The 17,322-nt window shown below is 43.6% G+C and overlaps 1 protein-coding gene across 3 annotated transcripts; it reads right to left on the reverse strand.

The window, feature by feature from the left end:
- Nucleotides 1-6,153: 6,153 nt before the first annotated feature.
- GREM1 (gremlin 1, DAN family BMP antagonist) lies at nucleotides 6,154-15,591 on the reverse strand. 3 transcript variants are annotated; one of them, XM_032788175.2, is made up of 2 exons: nucleotides 15,394-15,591; nucleotides 6,154-7,272 (listed from the first exon to the last, which is right to left on the reverse strand). In XM_032788175.2, exon 2 carries the CDS (start codon nucleotides 7,269-7,271, stop codon nucleotides 6,717-6,719), a length of 555 nt encoding a protein of 184 aa, XP_032644066.1. In that variant the 5' UTR covers nucleotide 7,272; nucleotides 15,394-15,591; the 3' UTR covers nucleotides 6,154-6,716. The 3 variants fall into 3 exon arrangements, with proteins under 3 accessions (XP_032644066.1, XP_032644068.1, XP_032644067.1); XM_032788177.2 differs by lacking the exon at nucleotides 15,394-15,591 and adding an exon at nucleotides 14,794-14,852; XM_032788176.2 differs by lacking the exon at nucleotides 15,394-15,591 and adding an exon at nucleotides 14,484-14,639.
- Nucleotides 15,592-17,322: the final 1,731 nt, after the last annotated feature.

Below are 17,322 nucleotides of genomic sequence, written 5' to 3' on the forward strand. Positions count from 1 at the left end.
CAAATTGTTTTCCTCCTGGTGTCACTACTGATATTACTAGAGAGAGAGATTCGATATAGATAAAAATTATAACAGAGAAATAGATATTAGTTTAACCTTTGTACTTTTGATCTGTCTTAATGTGCATTGGAATATAACTGTTCCCATAAGGCATGCTTTAAAAAGGAAATGCAAACATGATCATGTAGACTTGTCTCTGTTGAATATGTAATGGCAGCCAGTGTCAATTATCTACTCAATTCATCCCCAAACTGTGCAAGTTACATCTGTATCACAGCAAGGAAGAGTTACTGCTTATTGCAACTTGGAAGGTTTTGTTTTTTTTAAATGTGAACCCAAGAATTCTCCTTTTATGTCAATATGTGGTTTATTCTTCACATCTTGTTCTTACAGTCACTTAAAAGGGCTAGGTTATGAATTTTGTTTCCAATAATTTAGGAAAATAATTGAAGCATGATCGAATGCCAATTAAAAATCCAGAACTTCTCCCTACAACCACAGTAAAAGCTAGGAGAGGAATCCAGGCAGCCACAAGCCACACACTCTCTGTGGGGGAACCTTATCAAAGTCACCAGACATATTCCCAGACAGCAAACACAGTACATTCTACTTCAGATGTTTACGTGAAGATGCCTGATGAAGTTCTATTATGAAGCTGCACTTTTGGACTTGGCTATTGCAAATACATTGCTATGTGTTTATGGCTTTATTCTCAGAATTTGATGAGCAACATGTAAGTACAGCTTATGTTTTTGAGGTCTATACATTTCATTTTGGGAGGGTTATTTTTAGCAATTTTTGAACTTTATGTAGCTGTCCAAAAACCAGGGGTTTTCAAGGGGCTCTTTGTAATTACTGTAATTACTAATGTATATGATGTCCTTAACTCGTTATAGAGTATATGCTGTAATAAGTAATTTCTTTGTAATGTTCCCTAATACTCTTTAACATAGCACTGTTTCAAACAGCATTACGTTAAGGTGCACTAGGGAACCTTTAGTGCACACCAGCAGGGTCTACACTGACAATTAATGTGTAATACTTCGTGTCCTGTAGAAATCACACCCCCATAGTCCACATTACTGCTCTGGGTATACAAGCCCTTAGATACTAGTGGTAACCATTTCCAGTGTTTTTCTGCTGTTTATTGGACAAACACCAATTGGGGGGGGGGTTCGTTTTTAATCAGATGTGTTTTATCTGTTTTTAATTGGTTAAGAATGAAAATCAGAAATCCTATAAGTAAAGAAATGTGGTACTGAATTTTACTAGAGTTAGTCTCTTTCAGTTGAGACCTAAAAGCCAGGCCCTGATAACGTGTGGTCATTAAAGGTTTCTGGGCAGTGATTTTAACGCTGGTGCCTTGACCAATGCCCAACATAAATAAATTCCTAAATTCCCCTGCAGTTTCTAGTTATTCTGCATTTCCCTTTAAAAACTTTGGATAAATTCATTCCAAGTGCAACTATTGGTGACAATTGAATTCAGGTCTCCAGAATCTTACCATAAAACTATGATGAATTCTTCCTATATATATTAAATATAATACTATTTGCCCTCAAGGATTCCAAAGAGCTTTAGAGACCACGACATTCATTACTGAAATGCAAAAGCTACTTTGGCCCCCTGTGCTGCTGATGCAAAGTTATTCCTGGGGTAATTCTAGTCCCATTTCTTTGCTTTTTCACTGTGGGCAAATCACTTAGGACTAGATTGAAGCTTTAGGCTCAGCCACATGTAGGGGACAGTGCTCTGCTGGCCAGTAGGTGGGGATTGAACCACAGTGTTGCCTATTCACCACCCCTCTACACTCATTCATTTGACGGAGTGTCAGACATGCATCTCTGGCTCTTCTCCCATTGTCCAGTGTTGCAATCCAGACATCCTTAATGTGGCCATATGGTTTGGGAAGGCAGGAAAATAATACTCACTCTAACCTTCTACCATGGCAAGTCTTCTTAGGGTTACTGTCATGTCTCACTATGTGCCTCAGCTTCCATATCTATACAATGCTCGCCACTGCTAAGCAACGTATGAATTTTACTTGAAAGGTCCTATGTAAGTGCAACGTGTATTATTAAATGTAATGGTTTACTGTAACATAAATAATGCACCATCATACCTAAAAGACATCCATTGGCTAAAGTCAGAATGAGTGGAAGAGGTTTCCCCTCCATTTTGCATCCTTTTCTAAAAAATAATTCAGCTTTGCAAATCTATTCCTGTAGCTCTATTACTATCTAGCTACGCCCATGATCCAGACCCCAAAAGAGTCAAATTGAATTTTAAATACAAAAAATATATGTTACTTTATTATTATTCTGTTTACAAACTTTAAAAGCACAAAAGAACTATGGGAGAACTACAGCACACAGGTGAATTCAAAGTTTATACAAAACAAAACAACCACCATCACGCAGTCTAATGTGCAGATGCACACATGGGACTCCATCAGCTCCCCACCGATGACCAGGTTCTTCCACCTCTGGAATTGGAATCCAGAGCATCTCACACCCAGCTCCATCTTCTGTTCTAACCATGCGCCAACACTTTTGCCTGTGTGTTGGTGCTCTCTAAAGCCCCAGTCTACATCTCAGTCATAATGGTGTATTTTTGAACATGCCAATGTAATTTTATTGAGCCACAAGGTACATGACTCTGACTTGCATTATCACTACCAACTGTTCCGTGATCCATGTTAAACGATACTCACCATCCCTGAATCCAGTAGGATTTCACAAGCATTGGGACTGACCTACTCTCCCACACTACACTGTGGGCAAGTGTGAAACAGATTGACAGGTTAGAGTGGTAAAGCTTACATTGCTACTGGTCATGTTCTATCCACTCCAGGGAGGAGGCCAGCCTCTCTGGCTGTAAGTCTGGTACCTTTCCCCAGAGCAAAATTTCCTTTTAAAGTCTTCCAGGTCTGTCCTTAGGGTTCAGCCTATATGTCTCTATTTACAGTTCTTAAAGTATTAGCAAGTAGGTACGTTGCCAGTACTGCATATACTTTGTAAAAGATTGGGGGTAAAAGCAATGGCGATAGCACTGGCCTGAAAGTGGAGTAATGTTGTGCTGAGGCTGGCCCATGTCTGTCTCTAAAGCCTCAGCATTTCAAGTTTGATTTACAGTTTTGAGCTGTCGTTGTAGAGTTTACAAGGGAAAAAGTGTGAATAAGGATTGAGATTTTCCTTCTATAAATTGTTGAGGGGCGTGGGGAAGTGACAGATCTCATTTAAAGACCTTATTGAAGTAGCCGTGGTGAATGATGGTGCCATTGCTTGTCTCACTGTCAGAATTTAAGACCTTTTTTAATTAGAAGAAACCACGGAAGTCAAAGATCAGTACAACAGACCCAGAGCGAGCTGGAAACTTAGGGAAGTGGAAAAATGGAAACCAAAAGAAATGGACTGAAGAAGCTGTTTTATTTATTTAATAGCAGTTAAACTGACATATAAAATGCTGGGTGTGGGGGGGAGACAGAGTCCAATTCTATTCAGTTGCAAAATTATTAGAATTTCATTTTAAAACTAAAATTTGTTTCATGAGACTGAGAATGAAAACACTGCAGCCTTAGGTTATATAATCAGTTGGGGGAAGGGAGGTTAGACTAAAGCAGACACTTAAATATATATTGTGGTAGATATTACATATCTTGTATAATTGTAAGTCAGCAGAACTTTTTAATCCCAAGCAGTAACTAGCAATTCACAAAAGTCTGTTGTATAAAATTTACACTTGATTTTGCCTAAAGGGGGAGGGGGTGTCTTTTGTGCTCTTTGCATAGGTAACTGACTGTTCCTTTATGTACATCTTAAAAGCTTCACAAATTTTGCTTCAAAAACAGTTAACCTCTAAGGAATGTTAAATAAAGGAGCCAGAAACATCTAAAGCTTTGTCTGCTGGTTTTGGAGTATAGGGACTTAGGCCCAGATCCTCAAAGGTCGTTAGGCGCCTAACTTCCAATGAGGATATCTTTGAGGATATGGTCCTTAGCAACCTAGGGTGAAATCATGGCCCTATTAAAGTCAATAGGAGTTTTGCCATTGACTTCAATGGGGAGGGGGCAGGATTTCACCCCCTAGCTGTGTATCTGTTCACTGAACAGAAACAATAACTAGTTTAAAGCTTTCAGCCAGGTTTCAGAATGACTTTTCATTTTCATCAACTCGGAAGAAGTCATTCAAGGGAAAACAAACCCCCTATCATATCAACAAAAAAAGCTTTGTATTAATAACAACATTAAATATCCATATTTTTCTAACTATTCACATTCCACACAGTGGAAATTTACCTCCTGTAACTCCAGATTTTAGTTTTTAAAATCCATGCAGAAACATGTCAGAACAGCAAAGTCAGAAGACGCCAGATCCAATGTGTACAGTTTAATGATATGAATCACTGATTTGCAATCTTAGTGTTACAGATGGCGCTGTTGTGGATCTTACAGTAAAAATATATTAAATTCAGAAATGTAGGATTTGCCAATAACTGTGTGATACGTTGTGTAATAGCTGTGGCTTTTAAATAAATGACTGAACAGTTCCTGTATTTGTGATATGCCAATGCTGTATTTTCCCTTTTGGCATAATAATAATAGAATAATTGTCTTTCTCGGAGTCCAGATGGATATAAATACTTTGTGAATTGCTCCGAAATTAAGACCCTATACTCCCCCCTCTGTTGTGAAGCACAGACTATGAGGAAGCACAGTTGTTCAAATATTGCCAGTTGTGGCCTGTGCATACAGAAGAAAAGAAAAGGCACCTCAGTGGCAAGCTGTCTCCTAGACTAGAAGCCCCTCCACACAAACCCAGTGGGCCTAATTCTCTCTCACACACTGATTTTATATAAGGGTAACTTTAGAATGGAATTTCTACCTTCACTGGGGTTACTCCTGATTTATGGCCCAATCCTGATCCCAGTGACATCAACAGTGGCAGAAATAGGCCTTTTCACTGATGTGAGATCAGACTGAAACTTATCGCTGGGGATGTGCTCAGAAGCAGCCATTCTACGTGGCTTGTTTCCTTCTTCACCTGGCTGGTAAACACTGTGAAATTGCTGCTTGTGGAAACAGGAAGCACTCTGTGAGATAGGCTTGGGGAGGGCGAAAGCAGCCGCATGGCTGCTGAGTGAGTGAGGAAGTGAATATTAGGGTGAAGTGGGGAGTGGCTCACATTCTGTACAGCTGTGCTGGAATCTCTAGAGTCTCCTGCAAGACTTTCTGCACTCCCTAAGGGGAGAATAACAGGATAACTCTGCAGGTGAAGCCCATGGAGTTGTAGGAGTTACTATTCCCCTCACGTGACTTTTTCTCCAGAAGGGGAGCATTTAGCCCTTAATTTTCAGGAAATTCTCTTTACTTAGTCCAAATCCTGTTTAAATGCAAGACTGTGGCAAAGGATATAAAAAGCAGATTATTGCTGGCAAGGCTCGGCATCTCTTTTTCAACGAACTGCATGCCTGTGGCAGAGCTAAAATAACAATAACAATGCAATGTTTACTAGTCATGCATGCCATGTCTTTTGTCTCTTGTGTGGTTATTGCATTTGCAGTCACATGATGCTTGTAATTTTTGCTTTGCTCTTTATATGCTAAATTACTGCCATTTTGTGCTTGATGTTGTATACTGAGATTTTTTTGTGATTGGTACATTGTGTGAGAGAGAAAGTACAGATACACAAAATACATAACCTCATTGGGTGCACATATATACCCACATATGTAGATAGAGACTGTATATATACATATTACATGTACAGTATAGACACATACATAAATATATAAAGCAGCTGATAGCTGAATTACAAGACCATAAATAAATCAAGAGGCTCTAGTGATATAAGAATGAATCTTAATTGATTTAGACTGTTATTAGAATTCAGGAATGAATTCCATATTTGTAATTTATTTTCATTTTTTATAACAAATGGATTTGTCTATAAATTAAAGCAAAAAAGTAGCAGAAGAAAATGTCTCCTCTTATTCCTTTGTCTTTCTCATCTTTTCTCTCCTTCCTTCTCCTACTCCCTCCTGTCCCTTTCCTCTCCTTCCTGCTAATTCTTGGCCTTCTTTTTCCTTCCAGCTCCCTGGGTTGTTTTCTCTCTGTCTGTGTCCTTTCGGTTCTTATCCCCTCCGCCCCACCCGGCCTCTGAGCAACACTGATTTAAAAAAAAACAAAGGCATAATAGAAACTTTGGTGGAAGTGTGGCTTTTAGTGAGGTTTCACCTATGACTGCACCTCTTTTAACATTGGTTATTTTAAATTTAGGATCAAATTCATGCTTGGAAGATCCTGAATGCCTCTGATTTGATATTTCTTCATATCGTGAAGGTGAATAGTATGGTCTCCAGTGGAGCATTAGCAAAAGTCACAGCTGCACTGAACCCAGCAAGCAGGGAGAATATGAGCGTATGCTAAGGGTCCTAATTCATAGATGTGATACTGAACCTTGTGTTTACAGGCCTTTGGTGATATTTCACACATGAATTTAAATGTTTTTACTCTATAGTGAACATTCATATACTTCTGTATAGTTACACACACACACACACACACACACACACATTATATTTTGGATGATTCACTCTGGTTCCTGTCAGTTGTGTCCAGCCACGCAGGTACGGTAGTTATGTCACTCACTCTTATTTAATCTGGCACTGACGATTGCCTACGCCTGGAGCATCAGTGTAATAGTGTTCTGCAGAGTCTAGTCCAAATCTATGGATATACACCGACATTCCTTGACTCGCGTGATCCTCTTCTTCTTTCTAGGGGGCTGAAGTTCAGGGCAATTGAGTGTAACTGTCATAGTGGTGAACTTCTTAGGTTTGCAGAAGGAACAGGACTGAAAAGAGCCTTCCTCTTTGCGGACGTGCCGTGGGATGTAGAAAGAATTGCACTGGCCATAGCAGAATCTGTTGATAATAGTATGACTATTGCAGCCTTCTTCATGGATGGTTTGTTTGAGGGGCTGAGTTTTACACCAATCCCGCTTAAGATACTTGCGTTCAGTGACGTGTAATGCTTCCTGGCTAGACTCCAGCACCTCTTCGGCGGGCATTGGTGTGCCAGTTCCACGGTCTCGGTGCCTTGAACCCGGCTGCTGCTTTGGCTGTGTCTGCTCTGAATCATTGGGCTGATCCTTGTCGGGAGGAGGGATGGCTCCCTGAGACCCACGGTTCTTCTTTTTCCCCTCTGCTGTGGGTAACAGGATTCCAGCTAGAAGAAGCAGACCACCAACAGCATACATTGTGCGGATCATCCTAGGTAGGGGACAGCGAGGAAACAAAACACAATTGTGGATTTCATATGAAATCTGCAAAAGGCAAGTGTACAATATCTCATCTGGTCTAAGAGAAACGTATATCAGAGAGGAGAGATACCCAGCCTTTAATAGCTGGAGAGACACTTTAGCATTAAATGGAGTTGCAGAGAGCTACAAAATAGTGTGATCCTATTTCAAAAGTCTCTAGGTCAGTCTGGAGGGAGTCTAAGCGCAGGTCTACGCTACCAGGCTAAGTCGACCTAAGTTACGCAACTCCAGCTATGTGAAAACTGTAGCTGGAGTTGACAATTGTGTGTAGCATATATCTTTCACTTCCTCTCCCAACGTACATTACACCAGTTTAAGTGGCTTGATTCTCTTCTCTCCTCACACCATTTTCACTCCAGTGTAACTCCATTTACTTTGATTTACACTGGTGTAGGAGAGGAGAACCAGGCTCAGATATGCTACACTTCCTTAACCTCCCTTTGCTTAGCAGAGTATAAATCTACCCATTACACAAGCCTCGAACTTTGGCCCACTGAGTGTGAGTGTAATGGAGTCTAGGTTGGTGTAACTCAGAAGAGAGAACAGTGTAACATGAAATGCAACTAAGGTTCTTCTGGCTCTTTGGCACCTTGCACAAATAGACTCCTTTGCACAATGGTATGAGAGGCTTCACAGCGGTGACTTAGGGCCAGTTTGCAACACTTGAGGAAGTGCACCGGTTGCACCAGGTCGCAAGCCTGGGAAATAAAATTTCTAAAACTCAAGCCAGGTGGCTGGGGGGGTGCATATTTCATTTCTGCTGGGGGTAAACCCCCTCTGGTTGGGTGCTTTCCCTACTTGCCTGCCTCCTGAGGAAGAGCAGCCAATCAGGGCTGCTGCAGGAAGCAGGCCAAGCTGTTCCACCAGGAGCCAAAGCTGCTGTCACAGGAGGGGATTGATAAGGGCAGAAAGAGCAGAAAGAGCCCAGCAGCTCAGGGCAGCTCTGTTCCCTACTTCCCCCTCCTCTTGGAAGAAACAGCATAGCTCCTCTCTGCTTCTCCACCTCCTCTAGCTCTCCCTGCAACACTTGAGTTGGGAATGGGAAGAAGGGTTAAAAACCTCTGGAGTTGCAGGAGGAACAGATGTGAGATGGCAGGGGGGAGGGGAAAGAGTGGCATACCTGATGGGGGGAAGGGAAGAAGAACAAATGTAGGGGCAAAATTAATGGAGGGCAAGGGAACAGAACTGATGTGAAGCTGGAATGTGCAAAATTGGTAGAAGCTGATTTGGAGGCTAAGGGTAGAATTAATTGTTGGATGGGGAATGGGAAGATGTAGGGGTGATAAGACCCTCCCCAAATACTTTTTTCAGACCTCTTCAAGCTCCGGACATTGCACTGATGTGACTCAGTGTCATGATGTTTCACATCTTATCTCCCCTCCCTGTGTCTGATGGCACAAGTATCTTCCCTCCCCTCTACCAGCTTCTGAAGGTCTTCTTTCTATATAACCTCTCCTGGTGGTTGGATCAGCTGTGGATACCTCCCTTACTTGCACCAGAGCCTTTTTGACACACGTCCCAGGTTAAGCAACTGCCACACCTCCATTCCATGAGCTCAGCACTCCCCGTATTGTATCAGGGATTGGAAGGAGCACTCCTGTGATGATTGTTTCACATGTTCTGCCTGAGACCAAGACAAATCAGATAGCGAACCAGATAGACATTATGAGAGCTGTCTACAGAACTACAGACTGAGAATCACAGCCATAAAACATGCATGTTAATTTCTTAGTTCCTGGCATTTTCCAAAATTGCATGAAACATTTACATTATGATGTTCACAGATGTCCCTGATTGAAAAAATGAAAGAGGTAGAGTTAGGATTCACTGGGTTTGGGAAGATGTTATGACATATAGACTTACTTATAGTCTTAAGATATTATTTTAAGTGTTTTTTAATAAATTGTTGGTGTGCCCAGAGATTGAGATAGGCAAAATAGCTAAGTGCATTCACTTTATTCATTTAGATTAATGTATCAGTGTGTGCTTGTGTTTGAAAAGAACTTCGTACATAAAAAGATTGAAATACAACAAATATAACACCAAGCTTTGCATTCTTGATTGATCCTACGGAGAATGTAGAAGGGTTGCTTTTAATATCTAAATGAAATACTGAACAAGACATGCAGTTTTAATAACCTTAAGGGTCTGACACAAACCAACAATGACAAAAAAAACCTGGGAGATTCTAATTGAAAGTAACACTACATAATTTCAAATGTCAGCTTGGACTGAACATGTCCTGCCTTTTTTCAGTTTGTATTACAACGAAAATGTTATTCAAACAGGTTTCTTTTTTAATTTAGTTTCCATGTTTTGTCTTTAAACTAATTTAAAAGAAGACTGGTTATAAAACACTGTTTATTTTCTCAGGAGACCAGAATGACTCCATCGAGGGCTGTTACCATCTCTTGGATGACTACATGTCCACACTATAATTAGACAGTATTTTTAAAGTGTTTGTTCTTTAGTCAGTATGGTGCCAGAACCTTAAAAAAAAAAGTCATCACTGCATAAAACAGAAAAATCACATGCTAGTTTCTAGGCAGCACAAGGAACTTCAGGTATTCATTTAGTGTTCCATTTTTCAATTGGTTATTGCCAATGTGCATATTCCTAAAAAGCCGAAGCATCGTTTTTGTTTTTTAAACTTGTCATCTGTATGTCACTCCCCTTCCTCCTCCCTTTTTAAAAGGCTCTTTGAAGGCAACTTGTGAATAGCTATTCCAGTTTGTCATATAGAGCCCAGTCCTGCAAACAATTACTACCAAGCGTAGTTGTTTCCATCAGTGGTAAGCACTAAGGCTCAGGTTCAAGAAAGCATCCTTATTCAGAAAGCACTTAAGGCTGTACTTAAGGAAATGTAAGGTAGTAATTGTTTGCAGGATTGTGACCCTCCACCCCCAAAGGATGGAAAACACTTTGTACATATTTAAAAGGTAGATTGGGTCATCATGAAAATTAGTGACACGGAAAACATTTTTCAAAATTCAATATATTGGCCACTTCAAAAAACAATTCAGAATAATAAAAATGAATGTGATCATTCAGGGCTAGATTGTGCCTTAAACTGCACCAACAGAGGAGTAGCCTGGGTGTGGGCGGAGATTGTGACTTGCTTACTTAGTGAGGACTTCACTTGCAGCCCTTGAAAGGGTGCAATTTATTTCCCTCTGGGCACCCATCCATCTCTGCTTGGGACGTGTGGACCCGGATTGCATCTAAAGTGCAGCTCCTACATTCTACACAAGACCTGAACCCAAAATAATGCCCACATGCAGGGGATTGTTCATCTGCATGGCCTCATGGTATAGGAACAATGTAGTCCTTTATGAACCAGAGCCTTATCAATCTTAAATTTTGTAGAACTTAAAAAGTCTACACTGCAAAAAATTACAAGTGACATTGTGCAATGAGGTAGCCAGATTGTTTCATAATTGAAATGTGATCAATCAGACAAAATCTCTCATTAAATAAAGAGCCTGCTTCCTTGCATACCTTCTTGTCTACAATGGGGCTTATGTGCACATGGGATCAGGCCCATACATCTTGAATGCCAGGTTTCTGCAAAATGTTCAAGAGCAAGTTATGTGACATTCTGAGTATTACAGAAACACTGGGAGAATCAGAAACGTGAACTGAAAAATCTCCTTAACAATTCAGTAAACACAAACTACAAATATGAAGGCCCAATCCAACTCTCCTTGACTTCCATGGGAGCTGGCTCATCCCTAAGATCCAATAGCATTAAAATGACTAACAAAATTTCTGAAAATCAATTCCTCCTTTACTTAATTGCCAAGATTCAAGTTTAGAGCTCTGCTTTTCATCAGTTCAGGTCCAATCCTAAAGCCAGCAGAGGCTTTGTATTGTCTTCAGTGGGAGCAGCACTGCGGTCCAATAGTAATAATATTTTACACTTATATGGTGCTTTAGATTGTCTAGAGGAGAAACTCTAATCACCCAAGAAGATCAAGCCATTTAATGAATTAGCAATGGCATCAGTTAGAAGAAACATAAAATCCCTTCCATTTCATTATTAAAAAGTACTGTGCGTTTTTAGTTTATGGATGCTTTCTGCTACTGATTAAGGATTTCAGTCAAATTTAAAGGCATTTTAGTTCCATTGTGAACTCCTACACTATAATAGTATTGAAGTATTACTACAATGCAGCTTGCTTAAAAATGTTGGGTAAAATCCTGGCTCCAATGAAGTCAGTGGCACACTTTCATTATCTGAATCTAATGGGAGACTATTATGGGAAATTCCCAAAATTTATTTCCATAAGATGCATGGGTGCTGGAACAATTTGTATAGTAGGGGTACCAAACTGCAAACCCTGTATATAATGGAAATCACTTCAAGCCAGGGGGGCATGACAGCCCCCGAGCCCCTATTGCCAGCACCTATGATAAAATGTGATTAAATATATTTACTGATTGATCCTCATATAGTATCCAAGGAAACAATCAGAGCCCAACTTCTTGGCTATTATACAAATTAAAGAGGTTTGTACCACCTCTTGTGTCTCCAAGGAGCAAAATATTTTTATTCACGGTTTATTATATGAAGTATAGTAATGTCCTTGCTTAATGTTTCAGTAATGCAGCTGTTTGAAGTACAGGAAAAGCAGTGGAAGGGGCAAGCCACAAAGAGAGAATATTTATCGAGGTTAGACTAACAAAACCAACTTCTTCGTTTGGTGGGATTTCAGATGCATTAAAATGGCAAGCAACTCCTGGTGAGTAAGATGGTAGAGAAACCACTCTGTAGAATGCCAATCTATTTTTCTGTCAAGTGCCTTTGAAAATCCCACCCTTCGTCTATTAAACTACAGTCGCATAGGAAATCAGGACTAAAACTCCGTTGTGTATTATGAGTATGCGCATGGGTCAGATCCAGACTTGCCTTCCCCATGGGAGTAGTACCATTGTTTTCAATAAGACTATGCCTGTCAGTGAGGCTAGTGGGATTTTGCTCCACATCTTTCGAAAGTACTGATGTGGTTTTGCGGTAGTAGACAGTAATACATATTCAAAGGCTGCTGCTAGGGAAAGCCTTGCACAATTCTGGCTTGCATAGCAAAGACAAAAACAAATATCCTAGCCCACCTAGCATCTGAGCTCTAGGAAGAACCAGAAACATTTGAGCATGAGTGCTACTTATTCATACACAGCGTCAGCTGTGTGTGTCTTGGATACTTCTCAGTAGCTTACAGTGGAGAGGGAAGGGAATGTCAGAGATTGCTCTTCTAGTTACCAATATCAGTATGTAAAATCCAAAGGAAGCTGGGGCTAAGAACACATATATAATATATATACAACTAAACCCACGGCCACATATATTGTTGAGCTCCCCGTTGATTTTATAAATCTCCATGCCATTGGACTGGAGATCTAAGAACAATATATCTACATTTTATGCATATTGAGAACATTGTTGGTTAACAAAATAAGCCTCGCTGTGCACAATGGTAGCTGGGTGAGGGGGGGAGTTTATCAGGAAGAGGCTCTCTTTGTTAGTTACATATCCAGACCTGGGTCTTATGGCTAAAGAGAACAGTTTTCAGACGCAAAACACGAAGTGATGCTATAGGCTTCCTTCAGCAGGTCACCCTTTCCTTTCCGGCTTCCCGAGCCGAGAAATGGTCTGCTGCCGCACTGTCCTGCCAATCTATCTTCCCCATGTGTAAGATCCCACCACCGTAGTACCTAGAGTCCTAGCCGAGCCTTGATGGGACTAACTAAAACCCCGATCGCAATCAGCTTCCCTTCTCACAGCATCATTGGGGGAGGGGCTTGTGGGAGAAATGTTTGTGACACACCCGGCACCGAAGGTATCCGTTTTCGTCATGTTCTCAGGTTGTTGCAAATTAAATGATCCACTTTAACATCACGCCCAGTGGCTAAGCAGCAGATTTAACTTCCCCGTCTTGTTTCTAAGGGAGCTTTGCTCCTCTACTTTGCAATCTTTTTTAACTCAGGCCTGATACTTATGAGCCATGCTGGGTACGTCGAGTCTATGCACATCGTGCTGACGGACAAACCGTTAGAAATACGGCGATGCAGGAACAAACCTCTCCAATGAAACACTATCGCGCCAGGGAAATGGTGAAGCCGGCCCCTTCCCGCGGAAATACCAGCCGGGGCAGCTCTCGGGCGCAAAGCAGAGCTCCCGGGGGGAGCAGCGTTCCGGGGCCGCATGCAGCCCCGAGCAGTGCTTGGCGGAGATGCGTGGGGACCAGCGCTAGAGGAATGCGGAGTTTCCCCTTCCCTTGCGGAGCCGTCGAGCTCAGCCGGTCCCGGAAAGGCCCCGCTTTGCACGATCCGCTCTTTTGCGGCACTGCCCAGGAGAGGCTTTGAAAGCGCCTCAGCCCTGGTAGACAGGGGCCTGCGCAGGGCAGGTGACTGGGTTCCGCGCAAGGAGACTCGCTGTTAGTGGGGCTGGGGCTTGCAGAGCCGGGTGGGACATCGGCCCGGCCGGAGTCTGGCAGGAGGCGCAGGGCCGGGAAAGGCGCAGGGGCGGCAGCGGGCGGGCTCACCAAGCCGGCAGGGGAAGGGAGAAGCGCGCTTCGCTGTGCAGTGCGCGTCCCGGGCAGCCGCAAGCCGGGGTGGCTGGCAGACCCGATCTTGCGCTTCCCTCGCAGGTCCGGCTGGGCCAGGCGTGCAGCACCTGGGCCCGAGCGGTCGCTGGCTTGTCTGCACGCGGGAAGCTCGGCGGGGCTCGGTTTGGATCCGCGCGGCTGTGCGCAGAGCGGCGAGAACAGGGGCCGCTGGGCTAGACGCAGCGCGCAGAGACCTGGCGAGCCGAGGCCGAGCCAGGGGCAGAGCTGGGAGCTCCCGCGTGGGGCTGGGATTGGTGCTGGTGTGTTCAAGTGCCCGGGCTGGCACGTTCCCCGAAAGAGGCAGGGAAGTCGCCAGGGTAACAACAGCAAAATGCCCGAGGGCTCCAGGTCCCAGCATCCCCCCGTGAGCAAGGGAGCTCTGGCCCGTGCCCAGCTTCCGAGCGGCGAACACCCGCCCAGCGCAAGAGCCGCTGCCAGGGGAGGAGACGCAATGACCCTGGACAGGGATTCCGCGTGTCTTCCGCGGCCCGCCGCGCTCCAGCTCCGCGCTAGCTAGAAGGGTCGCGCCACAGAGAGCGCGGGCGTCTTACGGCACCTTTGGGGCTACGGGAGGGCTTCTGGGTGCGAGCTAGTCAATCTCCCAGCACCCGGAGCTTCCTGCCGCACTAGACTGGCTAATGCAAACACCCCCTCCGCGAGCTGCATCTGTCCCGCCGGGCTCTCCTGGGATCGCTTCCAGTCTGGCTGAGGAGGGCAGGCCAGCTTGGAAATTGACACTTCTCCTTTATCAAGGAGTGTTCAATGGAGACCATCCCTCCAGATCCCGGGAAACTGCCCCACCCCGAGCCCGACTCGCCTGGGATCGCGGCTGGGGCTGCGGCACACGGGGCTGGGAGCCCTAATACCTGGGAGCCTCCAGCCAGGATCAGTGATTTCCCCCCTAACCTCCCTCCCTAGTTTTCAGTCACTCCTCGCAGATGCCGGACTGGGATTTTGCTGCATGTCTGATGGGCGCCGAATCCAATTTTCTGGGAATTATGCTGTAGGCGGAGATGACAGGCAGAGCTAATTGGGCTTTTGCAATCCTTATGTTTGTCTAGGGAGATAAATATAATCTCAAGCATTGAGAGTGGAAATACCTTTCTGTCTGCTCCATTGCATCTGAGCTGGGGGGGAGGGTTGTGTCATTCCTCAGAGGAGCTGTTTGCAAAATCAAAGGTCTCGAGACTTTTGCAAGACAGCAATTAATTAAGGACTATTTCTTTTAACGCGAGGGAGAGCGATTGGGGGGAAGGGGCGAGAGGGAGAAAGAGACTCAATCAAACCAAAAATCAGAAAAGTGGCTAAATGTATCCCTGGCGTAACTCCTCTGAGGTCAGTGCTGTTACACCAGGGATGGGCTAGCACCGAAGTTATCACCTTGTCGCTTAAAGAGCCTGGCTGTTTTCATGCCCAGGAGGAGCCCGTATAAAGAGAGATCGGTAAGAAATAATCGTCCCACTCACCTGCTCTGCCTGCTGCTCCCCCTCCTGTGCGGTCTGTGGTCAGCGGGAGCGGTGAAGTCTCTTGCTGCACACGGGTCTCTTGCCTGGAGTGGGTTACTTTGCTGGCCCGCTAGAGGCTGCAGTGGGGTAGGAGCCTGGAGGGAGCTGCCAGTGAGTCCATATAGAGGGAATCGCGGATCTTGATTACAAATTGCAGCAGCGCCGAGCTGTCTCCCATTTAAATGTCTGCCAGCTGAGATCTGCTCTCCAAGCCCCTCCAGATCATTGGCCAAGCGCCTCCAAAGATCGTGTTATCCGCCCCCTTTAACGCTTCCATAAACTTCCACCAGGGAAAGCGTTCAGTCATCTCCAGATAAACACTCGGCTACTTTCCTCTTTCAACAGAGTCGGTGCTAAAGGTCACCCCCAAGGAATTGTTCTTGGAATGCACAGAAAATCAGATTTTCCACCCCCATTAAAGTCCGATATTTAAGAAGAGTTAAATATTAAATCCCCCCTTCCGTTCATAGTGTATTGGGCCAGTAACTGCATGGAAAGCGGTTTGCACACACGAGCTCTTCTCCATTAACACAAAGCAGATAGAGTTAGGGGTCTATCAACTAGAACATTTGCTGTTAGTGTCTAACCTGGTCTAGTTAGGAGGGGATGGATCCGGCAAGATTTCTGGTCTCAGCATTGCAATGTCATGACATTTCTGAGGTTTGTCCTTATCAACTATGCCCGGAGTTATGCAGCTTTGGTAATAATATTGGGGGTGGGGATTAAAGCATGTGAATTACGATCCAATATCAATACTAGTAGGTCTTTATCAATGAAAGGTCTTATCCCTGCAAGAGCCGTGATACCCCTTTGTCTTTCCACAGCCAGGGGTGTGTGTGTGTGTCTGTGTCTGAATACGAGGTAGCTTTCAGAGGCAGATGTTTGCGTCTACAGTTATTCGGTGCTGCACGGGAAAGAAGAAAGAGACAGTCCAACGTCTCCAGATTATAATGAAAGTAAATGGTAATAAACCTAGCGATCAGGCGTTCCCTTTTAAAACAGCGTTTCAGAAGGGGAACGTCTGCCGTTGCATGTACAGTTCAAAGCTGTGTATTCGCTGGTCAAGCCGAAGGAGTATTATTTTTTAAATACTCAGAAGATTGACAAAATGTCCATATCGCGCCTCTAATAGTGTAGCTACAGAAGGTTAATGCCAAAAGCTGAAGTTTAGCTCACACTTATTACCGGCAAAAAACCGACGGGAGTTTTGTTTGTCTGATGAGTTCAGGATCCAAGCCCTTTGTACATGGTGTTTTGTTTTTTTTAAAGCATAAATAAATGGGTAACTTGACCGAAGTATAGTCTATCAAGTTTGTGTTGGTTTTCATTGGAGAGATGGGGATAGATACATAAACCAGAGAAAGAGCCTCACCTTTTCAATCCAAATAATCGAACTGTTTATATGGTTAAAACGGTGAGACAGAGAGATGAGGACTAAATCAAAAATGAGCAAATATCTGTAGCCTCCCTAGGGTACATAAGTAATCAGGATAGTTAAGAACAGCTCTTAACTACTCTCTCTTCCCTTCCCTGGATATGTTAATCCCAAGGGTTATACAACTACAGTACTGGGAGAGAACGTTCATTAAGAGCAGGCGCAATCTCTTAAATACCAGTTGACCTTCTGGTCCACTAATTAAAGGGATAAGTATCTGGCACAGTTCCTGCTCCCAGAGAATGGGGTTAGTTCTGCCAAAACCATAACCTCTGACTCTTTGCTCATGAACTGTTCTCACTGAAACTCAAGTGTACGTGAAAATAACTGGAAAGTCACTGGTACTATCACAAGTGGCATGCTCTGAAGTTCATGGACAGACTCCTAGTGACTTCACTGGGGTTTGGAACAGTCCCACACCAATAAAAGGTTCTCTGTCTCTACATATATTTGAC

The sequence above is a fragment of the Chelonoidis abingdonii genome, chromosome 4 (assembly GCF_003597395.2).
Source record: "Chelonoidis abingdonii isolate Lonesome George chromosome 4, CheloAbing_2.0, whole genome shotgun sequence".
In the NCBI taxonomy this organism is placed as follows: domain Eukaryota; kingdom Metazoa; phylum Chordata; order Testudines; family Testudinidae; genus Chelonoidis; species Chelonoidis abingdonii.

Coding starts and splice junctions, on each gene's coding strand:
- GREM1 (XM_032788175.2), bottom strand. CDS start 7,271: ATGATCCGCACAATGTATGCTGTTGGTGGTCTGCTTCTTCTAGCTGGA.